Source organism: Panthera onca, chromosome C1 (assembly GCF_046562875.1).
Source record: "Panthera onca isolate mPanOnc1 chromosome C1, mPanOnc1 haplotype 2, whole genome shotgun sequence".
Taxonomy (NCBI): Eukaryota; Metazoa; Chordata; class Mammalia; order Carnivora; family Felidae; genus Panthera; species Panthera onca.
In genome coordinates, this window is record NC_138346.1 from 188,338,653 (window position 1) to 188,359,586 (window position 20,934).

Sequence of the window (20,934 nt, forward strand, 5' to 3'; positions counted from 1 at the left end):
TTACTCTGCGGCGCAGGCGCGGAACCAACCAACCTAGGCCGGGTCCCGCCCCCGGAAGCCCCGCCCTGCGACACGCCTGCGGAGCGCTCTCTGCGTCTCTCGACGAAACTGGGCGTTGCGGTGGTGGCTTCGGCCAGGAGTGGCTTCGGCCAGGACTTCTAAACCGCTATACGTGATGTTTCTTACCCCTGCCTATAAGTCAGTGCGCCCTACGAAGACAGGAATCTGTTTGTCCTCAGCGCTTAGAACAGCCTGACATAGGTACCCCTTCTTTTAAGTCCGGACACCAGTTGGGGCACAAGTTTCCGCTTTTGTCACCTACAATTCATTCCTGCAGAGCAGCTAGAGCTTTTATTTATTTATTTTTTTTTTTCAGCTGGAGCTTTTAAAATTAATCTGCTTATAAATCATTCCTGGCTTCCCATGTTTAGAATAAAATCCAATTCCTTACATACAAGGGCCTAGATTACATTATCTGGCCCCGCATACCTGGAGCCAGATAGGTATGATACTCAGGCCTTTCTGTCCCTCGAGGTCACGGAGATCGATACTGTAGAGACCTGGTAATGTTAACTGTCTTTAATACCCTTCTAGGTCTTAATGGAGGTAGGAAGTGCTCCTTATACTTCAGGTGTCAGCTCAAATGTCACTCAGAAGGGAACACTGGCACTCAGTCTAAAGTAGCCCACTCTTTCAGATGCATCACTGGTTTATTTCCTCACGCCAAATTTGTCTGTCTTTGACAGACTATAGGTGAGCTATAGTGCCTACTATTGACTAGCCCATAGCAGGAATTCAGTAAATAGATTTGATGAATTGAGTGAAAGAAGGTGACCTTGGGCAAGGTTTGGAGCCAGAGCATGTATCTGATATAGCTATTATGTCTTATATCCTTTGATCATCCTTTCTAGGTCAGTGGTCTGAGGAAGCAAGGGTTACATGTAAAAATTCAATGTCTCAACTTATATCTTTTCTTAATTTTTGGTTACTTTTCCTTTCCCTTTGGTCTCCTTCTCTATCTCCAATTGAAGAGGAGGAGAATAAGGAGGGAAAGGGGCGGGAAGGGAAGAAGGAACAGGAATCACCCTTCAGTATACTTTATGCTATTTTAAAATAATTTTTTTAATTGGTAATATCCAATGTTGATGAGGTTGTGGAAAGACTAGTATATTCAAACTGCTAGTGAAAATAAATGATGATATCTAGCGTTTGTTAAGCAGTTGCTAAATTCTAAATGCATGCATGCTTCATTTCATTTGGTCCTCACAACTCTATGGGACAGGAATGACTATTGTTCTCATTTTATGCATCAAGAAATTGAAGCTTGGAGGTTGACTATAGAAACATTATGTTGACACAACTTTTTTTTAAAGCAATGAGATAAGTGATATACCAAAACTATATAACATTTGTATCTGCTGACCCAATTATGCTCATCTTTTCTGGAGTAACTCAATAGAAAAAAAGAGCTACATTCACAAACACTTTCACCACAACGTAATCTCAAATAGTGAGAAAGTAGAAACAACTAAAATGCAAACAACAGAATTTATGGAACATCAACGTGATAGGGTATCGTGTGGCTATTGAAAGAATAGTTATGAAGACTGTTGAAATACAGGAAAATGTACTATAATATATTAAACTAAAAATCAGACCATGAAAATGAACATACAATATAACAACCATTTAAAATATATGCATTTGAATAACCAAAAGGAATAAATGAAAATAGTTGTGTTGAGAATGCAGGATTATAGGAGATATCTTTTTCTTTTTAAAGTATTTGCTTTAATATGATTACATTGTTTTTAACTTTTAAAAAATGAATAATACCCATAATAGTAAAAAAGTGCTGAATTAGCCTATGTATGCTCTGCTAAACAGAAACCTAATTAAACCATTGAACTAATCACTATTATTGATCAATACAAGGATATTTGAGGATATCAAACAAACTTGAGAAATCCATTTTTACAACTGGTTTAATGAATTTATCAGTAATTCTGAAGGCTCCTGGTTGATGTCCCATGAGGATCTGTGGTAACTGTTCTCCATGTCATGTTCCACCTTCATGCCCAAGCTTTAAGTTAGCAGCTTTGATCAGCCTAGTTTAGCCACCAATGATTTTATAGTTCTGACTTCTGGTCTTGTTCTACGATGCAATGTGTCTCTTTAAGAAAAGGCACATTTACATATCCAGCTTTAGAATTCTGTGAACATGAAGGAGACTTGGAGGACTTGGGGTTTGGCATTGCTTCTTCTGACTTATTTTCTTCAAGCCCTTGAAGACTTCCATCTGACTCTACCAAACCTGTTCCTGAAAAACTAAGAATGGCCATATGTGAGAACTTGGTGAAAACAGGATGTCCTGGTAGCACTTTGGGGGTATGGGGATAAGGCATCGATAGGATTTCAGTTTTTACAACTGTCAAGCACAAAGGAAACCAAATAACATTTAGCGTAAACTTATGTTTATGATTACTTTCTACCTTAAGTCAAGATTCTGTCAGGTGTAGGAGTGAAAAAGTGGAAAGAGAAAAGGAATTGGAAAAGGATTCAAATACTAAATATAAAACAAAATTACCCCCAAATGCTATGTTTCTTCAAGACAACAAGCAACTCAGGATGAGTTAGGCAGACATGAGTCTCAAGCATGCAGTTGATTGTCTTGGCTTTACTAACCTGGAGTTTGGAAGGGGCAAGATTTTATAAAATACTTCAAATTCAGGGATGTTACTAATTTTTGTCTCCTAAAAGAAAAGAAAGGATGAACATTTAAAATTATAATAATAAGCCATTGGCCATACTATCCTAAAACTTATACTTTATATACATTTTTGGTTAAAGATTTAATCCCCTCACTACATACCTGTTAGGATGGCCATCATAAAAAAGACAAGAGAAAACAAATGCTGGTGAGGTTGTGGAGAAAAGGATAGTTGTGCATAGTTGGCAGGCATGTACATTGGTGCAGCCACTATGGAAAACAGTATGGGGTTTCCTCAAAAAATTAAAAATAGAAATACCATATGATCCAGCAATTCTACTTCTGGATAGCTGGAGAAAATGAAATCACTGTCTGAAGATATCTTCACCCTCCCCAGGTTTGTAGCAGCATTATTTACAACACCATGGACAGATAAATGGGTAAAGCAAATGTCACACACACACACACACACACACACACACACACACACACGGAATGTTATTCAACCATGAAAAAAGAAGGAAATCTTGCCAATTGCAACGACATGGATGGACCTTGAGAGCATTATGCTAAGTAAAATAAGTTAATTAGAGAAAGACAAATACTTCATGATCTTACATATATGTACAATGTAAAAAAAAAAAACACCAAAAACCAAATTCCTAGAAGCAGAGATCAGATTTGTGGTTGCCAGAGGTGGGGGTGTAGTGGATGGAGGAATTAGGTGAAGATGGTCAAAATGTACAAACTTCCAGTTATAAGATCAATTCTGGGGATGTAATGTACAACATGAAGACTATAGTCAACAATAGTGTACTGTATATTTGAAAGTTGCTGAGAGAGTAGATCTTATAAAAGTTCTCATCACAAGGGAAAAAAACTATGTGAGGTGATAGATGTTAACTAATCTTAATGCGATAATCACTTTGCATTGTATACATATATCAAATCATTATGCCGGATACTTTTAACTTATACAATGAATGTTATATGTCAATTACATCTCGATAAAACTGAAGAAAATGTAATCCCTAAATACCTGAAGAATATTTGGCAATTATAAATCTTACACTTTTGTATTAGCGCTTTCATTGTAAGCCAGCTTTTCATATCTATTTTTATACATGAGTTACTTTATATTGGCTGATATAATCAGTCCATTCTACTTTCAGGTAAGTTTTTATTTAATACTCTGGTAAACATTTTATGTCCCTTTAAATCATGGATAAAAAGTATCTATGTTTTGGTAAATCCTATGACTTTAAAAACCAAATACCCTTGGGGCGTCTGGGTGGCTTGGTCGGTTGGGCATCCGACTTTGGCTCAGGTCATGATCTCACAGCTTGTGAGTTCGAGCCCCGTGTCGGGCTCTGTTCTGACAGCTCAGAGCCTGGAGCCTGCTTCGGATTCTGTGTCTCCCTCTCTCTCTGCCCCTAACCCACTCGTATTCTGTCTCTGTCTCTCTCAAAAATAAATAAACATTAAAAAAATTAATATTTAATTAATATTAAACAAACATTAAAACAAATATTAAAAATATCATAAATATTAAAAACAAACAAACCAAATACCCTTTCTCACAGGAACCAATCAACACAGACCAAATTTTACATACAGTTATGGAGGCTTATTGATTCCCCTAAACTTGGACCTCTGTTTAACCTTTGATGCACGCCAACTAGTTCCTGTAAGAAATTCTTGGTTGTGTTGAAATAAATGAGAAGCTTTTATAAGGAGGAAAAAACTAGCATTCAGAGAAATTTATAGTGCATTAGAAATTTTACTAGGGGCGCCTGGGTGGCTCGGTCAGTTAAGTGTCCGACTTCAGCTCAGGTCATGATCTCACAGTCTATGAGTTCAAGCCCCGTGTAGGGCTCTGTGCTGACAGCTCAGAGCCTGGAGCCGGCTTTGGATTCTGTGTCTCCCTCTCTCTCTGCCCCTCCCCTACTCATGCTCTGTCTCTCTCTGTCTCTCAAAAAAAAAAAAAAAAAAAAAAAGAATAAATGTTAAAAAAAAGAAAAGAAATTTTACTAGACCGAGAGGACCAGGCTTGAATTCTGGCTCTACTAATTAGACTCTGATATGTCTTGTCACCTTCCTGAGTTTTGTTTCCTACATCTAAAATGAGAGAATAACAATACCTAATCTTCCAGCGTTGTGAAAATTAACGTGAACACACCTAACAATGGGAGGAACTCAGTAAATATTCAATATATATTGAAGCAAGTGAATGTATGTATACTGGGAGAAAGAAGCTATATTTATTGAAGGCCATCTATTTGCCAACTATTACATTGGGTAATTTATGTACATTATTCTAATTATCCTATCTTATCCCCAGTTGCCATCTCTGAAATTCATTCATTCATTCATTCTTACAATAGCTTTATGAAGATATAATTCACACACTATATAATTCACTCATTTAAAATACACAATTCAGTTGTTTTTAGTGTATTCACAGGGTTGTACAACCATGATTACAATCAATTTTAGAACATTTTCATTGCTCCCAATATAAACCTAATACCCTTTAACTATACCCCCTTATCCCTCAATGCCTCAGCCCTAGGCAACTACTCATCTACTTCTATGTTTATAGATTTGCCTATTCTGGTGACCAGCTTTTTTCCTTTCACATAATATCTTTAAAGCTCACCTGTGTTATAAGATGGATCAATACGTCATTCCTTTTTATGGCTGAATGATATTCTGTTGTGTGGATATACCACATTTTATGTGTCCATTCATCAGTTGATGGACATTTGGCTTGTTTATACCTCTTGGCTATTATGAATAATGCTGCTATAAATATTCATATGCAGATTTTTATGTGGAACAGTCACCTTTGAGTGTGATTACTTCATTTCCCAGATGAGGGAACTAGAAGGTGAACAAGGTTTCCTTTTTTCACACAGCTAGTAAAATGCTGAGCTGGGATTTGGCACATAAGGTGCAATGAGAAAACCTGTCAAGGGCACAAAGCCAGGTTTTGGGAGGGGAGGATAAGATTTTGGGAGGGGAGGATTCAGAAAAAGCTCTATGGAAAAGAAGCTATTTAGGTTGCATTCTGAGAGACAGCTGGAACAAGCCAAGAGAAAATCTGAGGGAAGAAAGGTGTGGGAGAAGGCAATGGAGGGAGAGGGATTTCCTGGAAGAGCCTGAAGCTGATGCCATAGAATTCAGGGACACAGACAATGTGGAGCCCAGAGTGGAGAGAGGAACCAACCAGGGATGAGATGTGATGAGATGGATAAGAATGACAGAGGCAAGGTCATGGAGGATACAAACACTGCATTGGAAAATTTGGGTTTTATTGTGAAGACTGTGGGAAGCCATTGCATCATTTTGAGTCATATGCTCAGAGTGTATTTTGTAAATATACTTTGGCTATAGATTAATGGAACAGTAGGACTTCAAAACACAAAAGCCAGGAAGATGAAAGAAGGAAAGTAGGATGTGTCTTTCCAAGTAAGGGAAATACAAGATCCAGAGGGAGGAAACCTCAGAGCTTTGGGGGAAAACCATAAATAGATTGGTTTCATTTGATCAGGCTTGTTTGATGTCAGAAAGGTATTTCCTACGTGGCTTCAGTTCTCCTGGCTTAGACATCAACAACTCTGGAAGCCTTCCCTAAGTACCCCAGATAGGTTTAGATATCGCTCTTTCTGCTTTCACAGCATTCTGGGCCTACTGCTATTATAGAACTTGCCACAACGTATGGTAGTTGCCAGCTATCTGGCGTCACTCTCACTAGGGCTGAGTTCTGTGAGGGCAGACACTGTATCTCATACATCATCATATCTAGACCATATAGGGAACAGAATGAGGCCCATATTCTATATTGGATTATAATGCCTATATATGTCTAATAAATATTTGCTGAAGGAATGAACTTTGTCTTAGAGACAAAGGAAGTCTCTGAAACTCTATGAGATGAAGTACTATGAAAGCAGGTAGTGCTTCATGAAGATTAGTCTAGAGGCATGGGCAGGACAGATTAGGAGGAAAGACTGCATTAAGTTGTTGCTGTAACTCAAGTGCTAAGTGCTTGGGATGCAGAGGGTAACATGATGGACATAGATCCTGCTCTCATGGAGCATATTTATAATCCAGAAGAGAAGAAAGATGGAATTACAATGCAGGAAGCAATATGGTCTCTTACAAGGCTAGGTCCCTAGTTACCCCAATACCCTTGAAAGGGAAACAGTAGACTTAGGGTATAATGAGACAGCAGCTAAGTACAAGGAACAAAGTGCCGAAGAGAGTTGTTTTCAGTCCGTGCTCTTCTACTTCTTAGTTATGTGCCCTGGGCAATGATGTCACTTCACCTCTCTAGAGCTCAGTTTTCCTCAGCTGTGAAAATGGGAATCTACGTTGTAGATTAAATGAGATAATATACATAAAATGCTTAGTACAATAACAGGCACGTAGTAAGCACTCGCCAAAGGTCAAGTTCTCACCACTTTAGCTTCTGAGGTATTGCAAGGAAGGAAGAGATCTAGGATATATCTGATCTCAGGATCTATATGCTGGTCTGTTTTTAGCGTGATACTCAATTACCGAGAATCAAGAGATATGAGAAATGTCAGCAGTTGCTGTGTGACACAGGCATGTCATTTAACCTCGTTGAGTTTTCTCTCCCTCCTGTATAAAATGAGGGGGCTGAATTGGAAGATCCTTAAGATTCTAAATTTAAAAACAATTTTGGGATTGTTTAACAGATATGAAGATGCTATAAGTTGGTACTTTTGTCACATGTGAAACATTGAGCTCGATGTAGTGTAATCCTGACCCATGTCACATTTATTTTGTTTGAGGATACTATTGTGGATATCAAAGCTATTGTTCTAGTATATACTCCATTAAGGCTCCAACTCACCACCTATATAATACTATAGTGCTTATTCAGGTATGTCTCTGCCCTTCTCTACTAGACTAAAGACCTCTGGAAACAGGGTCTATCTTCATATTCCTAGGACATAGCATAGTTCCTGGAATTGATGGATGTTTGTTGAATGAATAAGTAAAATAGTGAATGACTAGACAATTTTTTAAAAATATTTATTTATTTAAGTAATCTCTATACCCAACGTGGGGCTCAAACTCACAACCCTGAGATCAACAGTCACATGCCCTTCTGATTGAGCCAGCCAGGCACCCATGAATGACTAGACAGTTGAGCATAGTTGTAGCTCAAGCAAAAACATAAACTACTGGAAATTAAGCCATATAATCTGGCAGTTCTCCTTTTTTAAAAAAATAGTTTTTTTTTTGTCCTGTTTTATTTTAGAGAGAGAGAGAAACAGCATGAGCAGGGGAGGGGGCAGAGGGGGAGAGAGAGAATCTTAAGCAAGCTCCACACTCAATGCAGTGCCTGGCACGGGGCTCAATCCCACAACCCTGGGATCGTGACCTGAGCTGAAATCGGAGTTGGATGCTCAACTGACTGAGCCACCCAGGCGCCTCTGGAAGTTCTGCTTTTGAAAAAAAAAATCTACAAGACAACTCCTATAGCTTGGAAATAATCACCTTTCCTAGAGCAAACCAGATGAGGGTCTTATGCCCATAGCAATAGTACTCAACAGGCAGGATCTACATAAAGTATCCTGGGATGAAACACCTAGGAGGTGATATAAGCCAGGGGAGAAAGAAAGCAGCCTCTCTCCTGGATTCAGAATGCAACTCTGCTCCTTGAAGTCCCTCTTGCTGACACATTCACCAGCTAGACTCTGGACCTTCTCTGAACTTATACTCTTTGCCACATCTGCCTGGACTTGGCCACTTGTCTGTTTGGATTTTTGTAACATAATTTCTCGGACTCTGACTCTCTTTCTTTCTCTGACTCTGATGTTCTCCTTAGGCTTGACTCCTTGCCAGACCAGACTAGCTTCATTTACCCCTAGGAGTCTCAGATTTGCTCATTTCTCAGACAGGGCTAAAACAATCCATGGCAAACAGGGTTGTTGAGAATGAGGCATATCTGTGAAAATATTTAATATTCATTCACTCTGAAATGTTTATGGAGCACCTGCCTATAGATACAATGACATACGAGATACAATCCTTGCCCTCCAGGGTCTCACTGCTAAGTGGATGAGATAGAGAAGCAAAATAGGCAATGATGATACAGTGTTAAGGAAGAAGCTATGAAGCATGCACAAATTGCTTTGGGATCACATAGGATGAGAGTACTTAATAAAAGCTGACCCAAAGAAGAGCAAAGCTGGCCAAGAGTAGTCTCGGGGTGTGCTGCTCTGGTGCAGCCAATGGGCCTCTTTGCCATAGTCCACCATGAGGCCAAGTACAGCCTACAGCTACAGGAAGATGAAGGGGAGAGAGAACACAATAGTCTTAGCAACCGGGCTTCATATGAAGGCCCTCATAGCAGCACCCAGCTTACCTCTTTTCTGCTAATCTGGATGTTCTTTATGATACTCTCTAAGAAGCCAACCTGGTGTTTGAGCCAGAGACTGGTTTCCTGCAAATGCTTATTTTCTTTGTCCAGGAGAAGTACTCTAAGAATGGGATAAATCAGAGGAATAACTAAAAATTTCTGTATTTTTACCAATTTATTACTTTCTACTAATAATATAGTATTATCATAAATAATAATAATGCATAGTATTTAATAATTACTAAAAACTCAAAACTGTGTCCTCACTTCCCACTAGCTCTGGGTCTTAGCCCACTGCCCAGATTTTGGAACCAACTTTGGCAGAATAATTCCTACCATGTTCCAAGATGAAGTCGAAATTAATAAGCTTCTGGCCTATACCTAGTCATTAAATACAAATTGAGAATAGAAACATGCCGTATGCAACAGAGAAACTTAACAAAGGATACGATCCTATTCAGGGATGGGACTGAAACAAGAGACTCTGCATCCCTTCAAATATTGTAGCTACACAGACTGCATCTGGTTCTGATCTCATACAGTCATCCTCTACTTTTGTAGTAGCAGCAGCACCAGCAACAGGAATAGTAATAGTAGCAGCAGTAGTAGTAGCAGTAGCACCAATAACAGTAGCAGTAGTAGTGGTAGTAGTAGCAGTAGCAGCAGTAGTGGTGGTAGTAGTGGTAGTAGTAGTAGTAGTAGTAACAGCCGCAGTAGTGGTAGCAGCAGCAGCAACCATTTACCAAGTACTTACCATGCGCTTAGGCACTATAACCTACCCACAGAGTAGACACTTAAAACTGTTCATGTATTGGCTCATTTTTTTTTTTATTTTAAAATTTTTTATGGTTTTTTTTTTAATTTATTTTTGAGAGAGAGAGAGAGAGAGACAGAGTATGAGCAGGGGAGGGGCAGAGAGAGGGAGACACAGAATCAGAAGCAGGCTCCAGGCTCTGAGTTGTCAGCACAGAGCCCGAAGTGGGGCTTGAAACCACGAACCATGAGATCATGACCTGAGCCGAAGTCAGACGCTTAACCAACTGAGCCACCCAGGCGCCCCTGTATTGGCTCATTTTATTCATCCTTACAACTCCATGAAATTGATGTTGTTATGGAGCCTATCTTACATACGAGGAAACTGAAGCTCAGAGAAAAGCAACATAAAACCAGAAAATCGGAGAGCCGAGATGCAATCCAGATCTTTCAGACTTCTAAGCCTGAGTTATAGAAGTTATATAAGCGCTGGTATAATCACTATACCAGGCTCATTTTCCAGGACCATGGTTTATTTGGGACACATGATCAAAACATAGTTTTGATCAGAGATTTTTTTGTGTTTTGTGTTTGAGTTCTGGTTCTACCATTTGCTTGCTGTGTGACCCTTGACAAAAACCAAATCTGAGCCTCAGTTTTTCTCATCTGTAAAAGAAAGCAGCATCCTGTAGAAGAAACCTACTCTAAGGAAAACATACAAATCCAATCCAGATGGCCAGAGTGTGCCTTCAGGAGGACAATATGGAAATATCATTAATATTAAGGCACAGATAACAAGTCAGTTGCATTGGGAATGTCAAAATCAATGATGTAGATTGAGAAGGGCCATGGATTATTTAGAGTACATAAAAGGGGAGACATAGATAGTAAAAGATAATCAGAGACTCTCCAGGTCTGCCCAGAGAAGCAGGTGCCCCCAACAGCAGAAAGGAGAGTTCCAATCTGCTGAACAGATCTCCCCACAGACTGTGGTGCTGTGGGCTCTAAGGCCAAGCTACTGGGGTTCACACGCTGCTCTGTCAGTGACTAGGCTGTCTGAGTTCCTGAGCCTCTCTGGACCTTAGCTTTCTCACCCATGAAATAAGTCTAATCCCAGTGTCTCCCTCCTGGGATTAGTGTGAGGATTGGTGAGAGAGAGAGTTTAGAACAGTGCCAAGCACATAGTGAGTGCTTGAAAAATGTTAATCATTATAGTTTGTTTGTTTGTTTGTTTGTTTGTTTGTTTTTGAGATAGAGAGAGGGCACAAGTGAGCAAGGGGGCACAGAGAGAGGTGGGGGGTGGAGGGAAGAGGGGCTTACCCAGGGCTTGCGTTTTACCCGAAGCAGGGCTCAAGTTTACCCAGTGTGGGACTCAAACTCATGAACTGTGAGATCATGCCCTGAGCCAAAGTCAGATGCTTAAGGACTGAGCCACCCCGGTGCCCTCATTACAGTTATTATTAGTGACACTATCTGTTAAGTTCAACCCACTCTCTTTGCCCTAATTCTGTGCTCCAAGAAAACTTTGATTATAATTGAAGTTTCCTATAGAGGAGAGAGGGCTTGGGCTGGCTAATATGTGAATTTATCTTTGCTGTGGATACTTCTCATTATAAGTTAATACATTGGGTATCCTATGGGTTTCATGAATTTAAGTCACTAGTATGAGCCTGTTCCTCTCTCGATCTCTCTTGATTCCATAGGTATCAAATGATACAAATGAGTGTCAAAACACAAAGTGACAGGCCAGAATAAGCATAGCTAGGCCCTCAGTCAGGCAATGCCTATGTGAAAGAGCCCATCTGAATGGCCGACCCGCCTCCTCCGTGATCTTTTTCTCTTTAATTTCACAACTTTTGCATAAACTACTGGAAACAGCAGACAGCAGAGCAACAGTTATGAGATAGGCTGCAAACTCAAGGGATAGTCTCTGGAGCAATCTCTTTGTGGAGGGAGGAACACCTTTATAGAGTTCATTGGCTCCTCAGTCAGGACTGCACCTACTTGTTCTGGACTGAAGATATTACCCCTTTATTGCTGTTGATCAATTCTTCTTTCTCTGTGAGTTTTTCCAGAAGGCTCCTTTTCTCTAGGAGCAGTAAATCATTTTGAGCAATGATCTTGTCCTGGAATGCCTTCTCCTAGAGATAATAAAGCCCCTTGTTACCACAGCAGGAGAAAGAATTACAAAGTTGACAGCAAATTTCCCTTGTTGACTTTTCCTCTCCTGCCCCCTGGTCTGTTTTTCACCTGTTTGCTGACATTGTCGGCTAGAGAGTTCTTCTGTTTATTTTGGTTATTTTTTTGCCATGTATTTTTTTTTGAGTAATTAATCATTCTTCTGGGTTAACATTTAAAAATATCTGAGACCTCAACTTCAATAAGTTCCCAAGCCTCTCATATTTATTCTAATACCATAGGTATCAAATCACTAACAAATACAACTGAATTCCCTGAAGCTCCAGTTTGACATTTTTTCATATAATACATCTCCATCTGCATTGTGGTGATAGTCTTCTTTTTTTTTTTTTTTTTTTTTTTAAATTTTTTTTTTTTTTTCAACGTTTATTTTATTTTTGGGACAGAGAGAGACAGAGCATGAACGGGGGAGGGACAGAGAGAGAGGGAGACACAGAATCGGAAACAGGCTCCAGGCTCCGAGCCATCAGCCCAGAGCCCGACGCGGGGCTCGAACTCACGGACCGTGAGATCATGACCTGGCTGAAGTCGGACGCTTAACCGACTGCGCCACCCAGGCGCCCCCGTGGTGATAGTCTTCTTAAGGCAAAGGCAAGAAGATGGACATTTAGTCCCCTCACTTGGCAACCAGTGTCAGGATCTCAGTTGGCTTGGCAAATCAAGCGGGTAAGCTGGCTACTGAGAATATCCGTATAGTGATCATGCAGAAGAGACTTCCATCTTAACACCATGTTTCATTTTCTACCAACAATTTTCCCTGAAAGCAACAGCTAGTGAAGCTATAGCTAAAGTGAGAAAGGAGGGTGTCTTGTGAAAACAATACTAAACTTCTTATACTGAAAGAGTCAATAGATATTAATAAATGTCACTGTTGGGGAGGATCTAGAAGCTCAAAAGTGTAGAATTACCCTCCTCATGTCACTAATGACTGTCAGTGTTAAGTGCCCTCACCCTTCTATGTTTGTTCCCACGTGCTGATGGCGGGAGTGAGTTGGGGTAGGAGAAGAATATTGAGCTGCTGGCAGGTGTGAATCATGGAGTTAAGAGGGGCAACTTTCTTGCTTTTAATAAAGACACTAATATAGATCATTCAGAAAAGACTCCATCTATTATTTAAGAATTATAGGAAAGGATATTACATTATGTTCTGAAACAAACCACTCCAGGTTTTAAAGTCCTGCATCCGGGACCCTTCAATGTCTAACAGTAATCTTGCCTACTCTTATTTAAATACATTTTTGGTAAGGATTGAGAAGAAGCCATCCCACAGATAATACTCCACAGTTACAACTGGATTAGAAAGGAAACTGGAGGGAGAAGGCTACTGACACCCTGCCCTTTGGAAATACCCTATTTTTTTTTTTTTTTTTTTTTTTTAGCCAGAAAATCAGGACACATTCTCTAATAAAAGGATAAAATGTTTGGAGAACTCTGGTTTGGATGTTTACAATAGTCAGGAGACTCAGTTGGCTCACCCTATAAAGAGAAGGCTGAAGGAACAAAGCCCAAAAAAGTGGCACTGCTTTCTGGACATTTGGTGCTTGGAAAGGGAGCCCAGCTTTTTTATGCTCATGGCTCTGATCCAGACGCTAAACTAAGTAAAGTCAGGACCTCCAGGTTTGTACCACTGTGGCATTAGAAGATCTCATATCAGCCTTCTCTAGGCTAAGTATTTCCTACTCCATTAACAATCTCTCTTGTGAACTGTGCATCTACCAGTTAACATGTTTCTAGGAGAGCTTACACACAAAAGAGAAGAAAGTAACATCTATGGAAAGTTGTATGTGTCAGATACGGGCATTTCATATTTTAACTGCACAAAAAGCCTTGTGAGATGGGTACTAGCAATGCCATTTTACAGATGAGGAAAGGATACCCAGAGGCTTGTGCAAGGTCACAGAACTATTAAGTGGCAGGGCTAGATTTTGCATCCAAGTCTGTTTAAGGCCAGAGTCCACAGCCCCCTTCAAGGGCAGTGAGAAAAGGGTCAACTGCTCTTCCTTAGCCTCTGCTTACTTGCCTCCTCCAGTGTACTTCCTGGAGACCTGCCACTCTCTGGGTAGATGTGTCGGGTTTCCAGGGCTGCTGTAGCAAAGAACCACAAACTGGATGGCTTAGAACAAGAGGAACTGATTTTCTCACATTCCTGGAGGCCACACGTCTAAAATTGGGGTGTTGGGTGAGTTAGTTCCTTCTGGGGGCTCCACGCCTCTCTCTGTTTCTGGTGTTGGCAAGCCCTCCCTGGTGCTCCCTGATGGAGCTGCATCCATCATCCATCTTCCCCTGCACGTGTCTATGTGTGTCTGCTCTTCTCATAGGGCCATCAGACATATTGGATTTCGGGCCCTGATTTAGGGCCAACTCGAATCCACTATGACCTCATCTTAACAAATCCCACCTGCAAAGACCTTATTTCCAAATCAGATCCCACTCTGAGGTTCTGGATAGACACGACTTTGTGGAGGACACTATTTAACCCGGTACAGTCAGGGAGAAAGAGAAGATGCCTGCTGAAAGGAGGGGGGCTGTTTCTGTCATGTAAGGCTAGAAGTGGGAGGCAGGCAGTACAAGAAAGTGATAATGCAGAATATTTCCGGTGGGCCCATGAGCCAGGATTGCTCCTTTCTTCTGCATACCTTTCCTAGTTGTGAGTCTAACCTAGATCTGAGTCTTTGGCGATGTAGTACCCAGATAAAAGGATACTGCAAAATCCAGCTTATTTTTCTCCCTCACTATAGTGTAGAGTATCAGGAGGATTTTTTTAATTAAGAATCCAACATTGGTGACCCATCTGTTATAATCCAAAAATGTCTCATGTGTGTAGTCTAGAATTCTTCACCATCCCATAACAGCCCGTGGAATGACTGAAATTGCATGAATTCTTCTGGAATCCTTGGCACGTGCATAGCTATGAGTATTTTAGGAGTGAGGACCGAGTTTTCAAAATTCTGAAATGGGCTAGGGAATCTCAAGAAGGGAAAGCATGACTGACCTCGTCAGCCGCGCTCCATTTTGAATTTGTGTCGTTTGATGATCTCAAGACCATTCTGCAGTCAATACCGTTCCATCTGCCTCATTGTCTTCTCGCTTACCAGTAAGTCACAGGGGCAACGGGACAGGGATAAGGAAACCACGGATATTTAGAAAAAGGCTTGGAGACACCCCACAAGGATTGCTAAAGGAATAGGGGCCATATATTTTCACTGCCATTTAAGACCGACAGGAGTTCGAGGCATGATGAGGGCAACGTGGAGTAGGAATGAGTTACTGAGTGTGGTTCGGAAGGGTATGTCAGAGAAGACCAGACACTGCTCCTGAGTTGGAAGTGCGGGCTATTTTCAGCGTCTGATTCGGTTCAGCATCCCCACGAGTCTTACATCCTTTCTGGCAGGTCTTAAAGGATGACTCACATCAAAAGAAGGTGCAAAGACTGTTGGTGGGAATGCAAATTGGTGCAACCGCTCTGGAAAGCAGTGTGGAGGTTCCTCAGAAAATTAAAAATAGACCTACCCTATGACCCAGCAATAGCACTGCTAGGAATTTACCCAAGGGATACAGGAGTACTGATGCATAGGGGCACCTGTACCCCAATGTTTATAGCAGCACTCTCAACAATAGCCAAATTATGGAAAGAGCCTAAATGTCCATCAACTGATGAATGGATAAAGAAATTGTGGTTTATATACACAATGGAATACTACGTGGCAATGAGAAAGAATGAAATATGGCCCTTTGTAGCAACGTGGATGGAACTGGAGAGTGTGATGCTAAGTGAAATAAGCCATACAGAGAAAGACAGATACCATATGTTTTCACTCTTATGTGGATCCTGAGAAACTTAACAGAAACCCATGGGGGAGGGGAAGGAAAAAAAAAAGAAAAGGGTTAGAGTGGGAGAGAGCCAAAGCATAGGAGACTGTTAAAAACTGAGAACAAACTGAGGGTTGATGGGGGATGGGAGGGAGGGGAGGGTGGGTGATGGGTATTGAGGAGGGCACCTTTTGGGATGAGCACTGGGTGTTGTATGGAAACCAATTTGACAATAAATTTCATATATTGAAAAAAAAATTAAAAAAAATAAATAAAAATAAATAAATAAATAAATAAATAAATAAATAAATAAATAAATAAAGAAGGTGCAAAGAAGTGAAAACCTGGGCTGCAAAGGGGCCACCGGGTGGATTGCCGCCCAAGCACGCTCTCCCGAATGGGTTGAGCAGTGACAACTTGGGGAGCTCTTCGCTTCTGCCCACCTTTTCCACTTGGTGCTGCAGGATTCTGACTTCATTTTCCAAATGCTCAATTCTCTTGTCTCGCAGTTCTACTTCCTGAAGTAAAAGGTTCTTGACTCGGCGAAGCTTGACTTTGTGGTGGTGATGCTTCTCATTGAAGTTTCTGTAAAAGTAAATTTCTATTTATTTATTTGTTTGCTTATTTATTAGTTTATTCTTATTTTATTTTAGTTTATTTTTTGAGTTTGTTTCTTTATTTTGAGAGAGAGAGAGAGAGAGTGTGTGTGTGTGTGTGTGTGTGTGTGTGTGTGTGTGTGAACAGGGGAGGGGCAGAGAGAGAGAAGATCCCAAGCTCCACTAACAGCACGGAGCCCAACACGGGGCTCGATCCCACAAACCATGAGATCATGATCTGAGCTGAAATCAAGAGTTGGACGCTCAACTGACTAAGCCAGCCAGGCACCCCCAAAGTAAATTTAAATAGAGGCCCAGCTGAGCACTGTGGAAGTTTATGTTGCCTCCTCGTGTGTGCACGCCTCTCTCGGGTGTCCTCTTTTTGCTCTGTCGAGGCCTGCCACCAGATGTGGATATTCGTCCTGCCTCACTCCTGCAGGACTTCTTGCCCCCAAGTAGGGGAAATGGACCAAGGATAACCTCTTAAATAACACCAGCTTTAGTCATCCCCAACTCAGGAAACACTCCTTGACTTCTGACCCCTGACATCTAATTCTGAATCCTGCTCCATGGAGTCAGCTGTTAAATTAAGTTTCTAGTTCTTGGCTATACCTGTGGACAGTGATATAACCCACTTCAGTCTCTGATAACGGAGTCTGCTCTCGATCCTTGCCCCAAGTCTGAACTTCTGCAGGCCAGTTGTCTGTAGGTTTCTGCTCAAGACTCTAACTCTGATTCTGACATAAGTTGAACTTACCACCAATGAGCACATGAAAAGACGTTCAACGTCATTAGGCATTAAGGAAACGCAAGTCAAAGCTACAACGAGATACTACTTCACACCCACTAGGATGGCTAAAATGAAACAGAAAGATAATAGCAGGTGCCAGCAAAGATGTAGAGATATTGGGACTCTCAAACACTGCTGGTGGGAATGACAGCCTCTTTGGAGAAAGCCTGGCTCAAATGGTTAAACATAGAGCCATATGACCCAGCAATTCCACTCCTAGGTATTTCTCCAAGAGAAGTGAAAACATATGTCCACACAAAAACTTGAATATGAATATTCACACTAGCACCATTCACAATAGCCAAAAGGTAGAAACGACCCAAAGACCATCACCTGAAGAATGGATAAATAAGATATGGGATATCTGTACAATGGAACACGAATCTGCCTCAAAAAGTAATGAAGTACTGATTCATGTGACACTATGGATGAACCTTGAAAGCATTATGCTGAGTGACAAGAGTCAGTCACAAACGACCACACATTATATTATTCCATTTATATGTAACGTCCAGAAGAGGCAAATAGAGGATCCCTTGTCGCCCAGGGCTAGGGGTGGGGAGGGAAACTGAGGATGGCGGACAACAGCTACAAGGCTTCTTTTGAGGGTGTGAAATGTTTTAAAATTGATCGTGGTGATGGATGTGCAACTAAAAGCCATTGAATTGGACACTTTAAGTGGGTGAACTATACGGTGTATTAATTGTATCAATAAACCTGTTGGGGTTTTTTTAAAGAACAAAAAGCTAAATGATCATTTCAAGCTACTGTAACACCTAATCCGAGCAAACAAGAGAACAGATTAATACCTCAATGCCACCACTAGGCAAACCTCTTTGAGAATGGCTGTGCTTTCCACGTAAGAACATTGTTATTCAGAAAGTGCTTCTTCTAATGAAAAATTGAGGAGAAGTTTTACTTTGAACCTATTAGGTCTGATCACGCAAAATCACTCCACACCAGGGTTTCTTGACCTTTGCCCCATTGGCATCTTGTGCCAGATAAGTCTTTGTTGTGGAGGGCTATCCTGTGCTTTGTAGAATCCTTGGCCTCTACCCACTTGATGCCAGTCATAACAATGTCTCCAGACATTGCAAAATGTTCCCTTGCCCTGGGAGGCAAACCACTGCTCACTGAGAAGCGCTGCTGTAGCTAACATTCCTAAACCAGGTTTTCTCAGCCTACAGCAGTGTTCCCCAAGCTGCGTTGTGACCAGCAACATCCGCATCGCCTGGGAACTTGTTCGAAGGTGCAAAGCCTCGGGCTCTCTCCCAGAACCGCAGAATAGTAAACTCTGGGAGTGGATCTGTGTTTTAGCAACGCTTCTGGGGATTCTAATGCAACCTAAAGCTTGAGAGAAAGCCCTGGGCATATTTGGGAGGGATCTCTCACCACTTCCACTTCATCACAAACAGACTACTTGTGGCAGGCTAAGTGTACCTAGAGCCTTTCTTCGCTCCTGCTGGCAAAACCCAGATTTCATTTAGGTGCCCACAGAGAGCTCTTGATCTCAAGAAAGGTGGGTGGGTCCCAGGTGTGCGTGTGTGTGTGTGTGTGTGTGTGTGTGTGTGTGTGTGTGTGGCTACAGGGATGGACCTGTGACAAAGGTATGCTTGCTGGGCACTTTCAGGAACTTCAGAAACCAGCCCTCTCTGCGCTGGCTGGCCTCCCGCTGAGCTTGCGCCACCTGCCCCTACAGTCACCACCTCGTAACCATGATGTGACAAGCCTAAAGACAAAGGTGCTGACCCACCAAGCATGGCAGGGCGAAAGGAAGGAAAGAGCCTGGGCCTTCACGACACTACTGAGCAGCTAAAGCTACCCCAACAATCACCTTCCTCCAGATTTCTTGTTTATGTAAGAGAAAATTTTGGTCTAAATCGATGTCAAGTTTTTGGTTTCTTTCGTTTCACTTTATTTTTATTTGTGGTTAATTACATCCTGATAGCTTAAAAAACAAAAAAACAAAAAACCACAACTACTCCAAACAAGAAGAAACTATTCTAATGGTCTCTGTAGCCTCCTGATTTCCCTGAATGCCTAGACATTGGGGTAATGCCTTTTTAACTGAAACAGAAAGTGTTTAAGGAATGAGGAATCCACTCTGGGTACTGTAGACACTTGAGGGCACAGTCATTCAGGCCTACGGTCCTGAGCAGTTTGCACATGTCAACTGTCTGATCTTACCTCTGATACTTAAACTGGGGGAAGCCCTGACTGAAGGGAACTACCAGCTAACTAAAAACCTGTGCTCCAGGGGCGCCTGGGTGGCGCAGTCGGTTAAGCGTCCGACTTCAGCCAGGTCACGATCTCGCAGTCCGTGAGTTCGAGCCCCGCGTCAGGCTCTGGGCTGATGGCTCGGAGCCTGGAGCCTGTTTCCGATTCTGTGTCTCCCTCTCTCTCTGCCCCTCCCCCGTTCATGCTCTGTCTCTCTCTGTCCCAAAAATAAATAAAAAACGTTGAAAAAAAATTTAAAAAAAAGAAAAAAAAAAAACCTGTGCTCCAGGCTTTTCACACACCTCATTTGATTTTATTTATTTATTTATTGTTATTTATTTATTTATTTTTCTCATTTGATTTTAAAGCAAAGCTGTGCAGCCAATCTCCTCTCTATGAATCAGGACATGGAGGCTGTGCAGTAGAGTTTACTCAGTGGAACTGAGGTATCCAAACCCTTCACATTCCTTGACTAGCTCTCTAAGGCCTTGGAATATCCTGCTCAATAACATTTTTGTATACCTGTGGCCTTGGACCACACCAATATTTTATGTTAACAATATGATCGGGGCACCTGGGTGGATCAGTCGGTTGAGCGTCTGACTGCAGCTTAGGTCATGATCTCGCGGTTCATGAGTTTGAGCCCCGCATCGGGCTCTATGCTGTCAGCACGGAGCCTGCTTAGGATCCTCTGTCCCCTTTCTCTGCCTTTCCCCTGCTTGTGCTCTCTCAAGGATAAATAAACATTTCAAAAAAAACAAAACCCCAGTATGATTTATGGTCAGTGCATTTTTGTTCTCCTAGGGCCCTGGGCCATGCTGTATCAGTTTGACCTTGGGGGTTTGGGAGTCTGGAGACTGAGTAGTTAACGGTAATCACTGGGGCACTCCATGCCGATGAGACTGACCCCCGATAAAAATCTCTGGATGTCAAGGTTCAGGTGAGTTTCCCTGGTTGGGAAACCTTCATACGTGTTGTCACACATCATTGCTGGTAGGATTATGTACTGTCCGTTCTACTCCACTGGGAGAGGACAACAGGCTTGCATCCTGTCTCTCCTGGACTCTATCCTATGTGCCTTTCTCCTCTGCTGATTTTAATCTGTATTCTTTCACTGTAATATACCATAACCACGGGTATAACAGCTTTTCTGAGTTCTGTGAGTCCAAATGAATCACAAACCTAAGGGTGCTCTTGAGACTCCTGACCCAGAAGGAAGTTACTTGTACAAAGAAGAATCTGACCTTAGAGCCTGTGATCTCCCACTCTACCCTAATGCTATAATGCCAGCAAAGCCAAGCAAACCAGATGTTGCTGATTTCTCCGGCAAGAAGTTTATTTTTTAATTTTTTAAAATGAAATTAAATGTCATTATTGTTTAAATTGAGGCATAATTGACATTATATTAGTTTTAGCTGTGTAACACAATGAGTTGATATTTGTGTATATTGCAAAACGATCC

General features: G+C 41.5%; 1 protein-coding gene across 10 annotated transcripts in view; it reads right to left on the minus strand.

Moving 5' to 3' along the window:
- Window positions 1-1,967: 1,967 nt before the first annotated feature.
- CCDC30 (coiled-coil domain containing 30) overlaps window positions 1,968-20,934 on the minus strand; it is a 124,265-nt gene continuing 105,298 nt past the window's right edge. For all 10 annotated transcript variants that reach the window (XM_078452005.2, XM_078452006.2, XM_078452003.2 and 7 more), the window contains 5 exons: window positions 16,313-16,454; window positions 11,865-12,001; window positions 9,114-9,228; window positions 2,686-2,753; window positions 1,968-2,328 (listed from right to left, as the gene is read on the minus strand). In XM_078452005.2, the coding sequence (XP_078308131.2) occupies window positions 2,130-2,328; window positions 2,686-2,753; window positions 9,114-9,228; window positions 11,865-12,001; window positions 16,313-16,454 (661 nt within the window). In that variant the 3' untranslated portion in view covers window positions 1,968-2,129. The remainder of the gene's footprint in view (window positions 2,329-2,685; window positions 2,754-9,113; window positions 9,229-11,864; window positions 12,002-16,312; window positions 16,455-20,934) is intronic.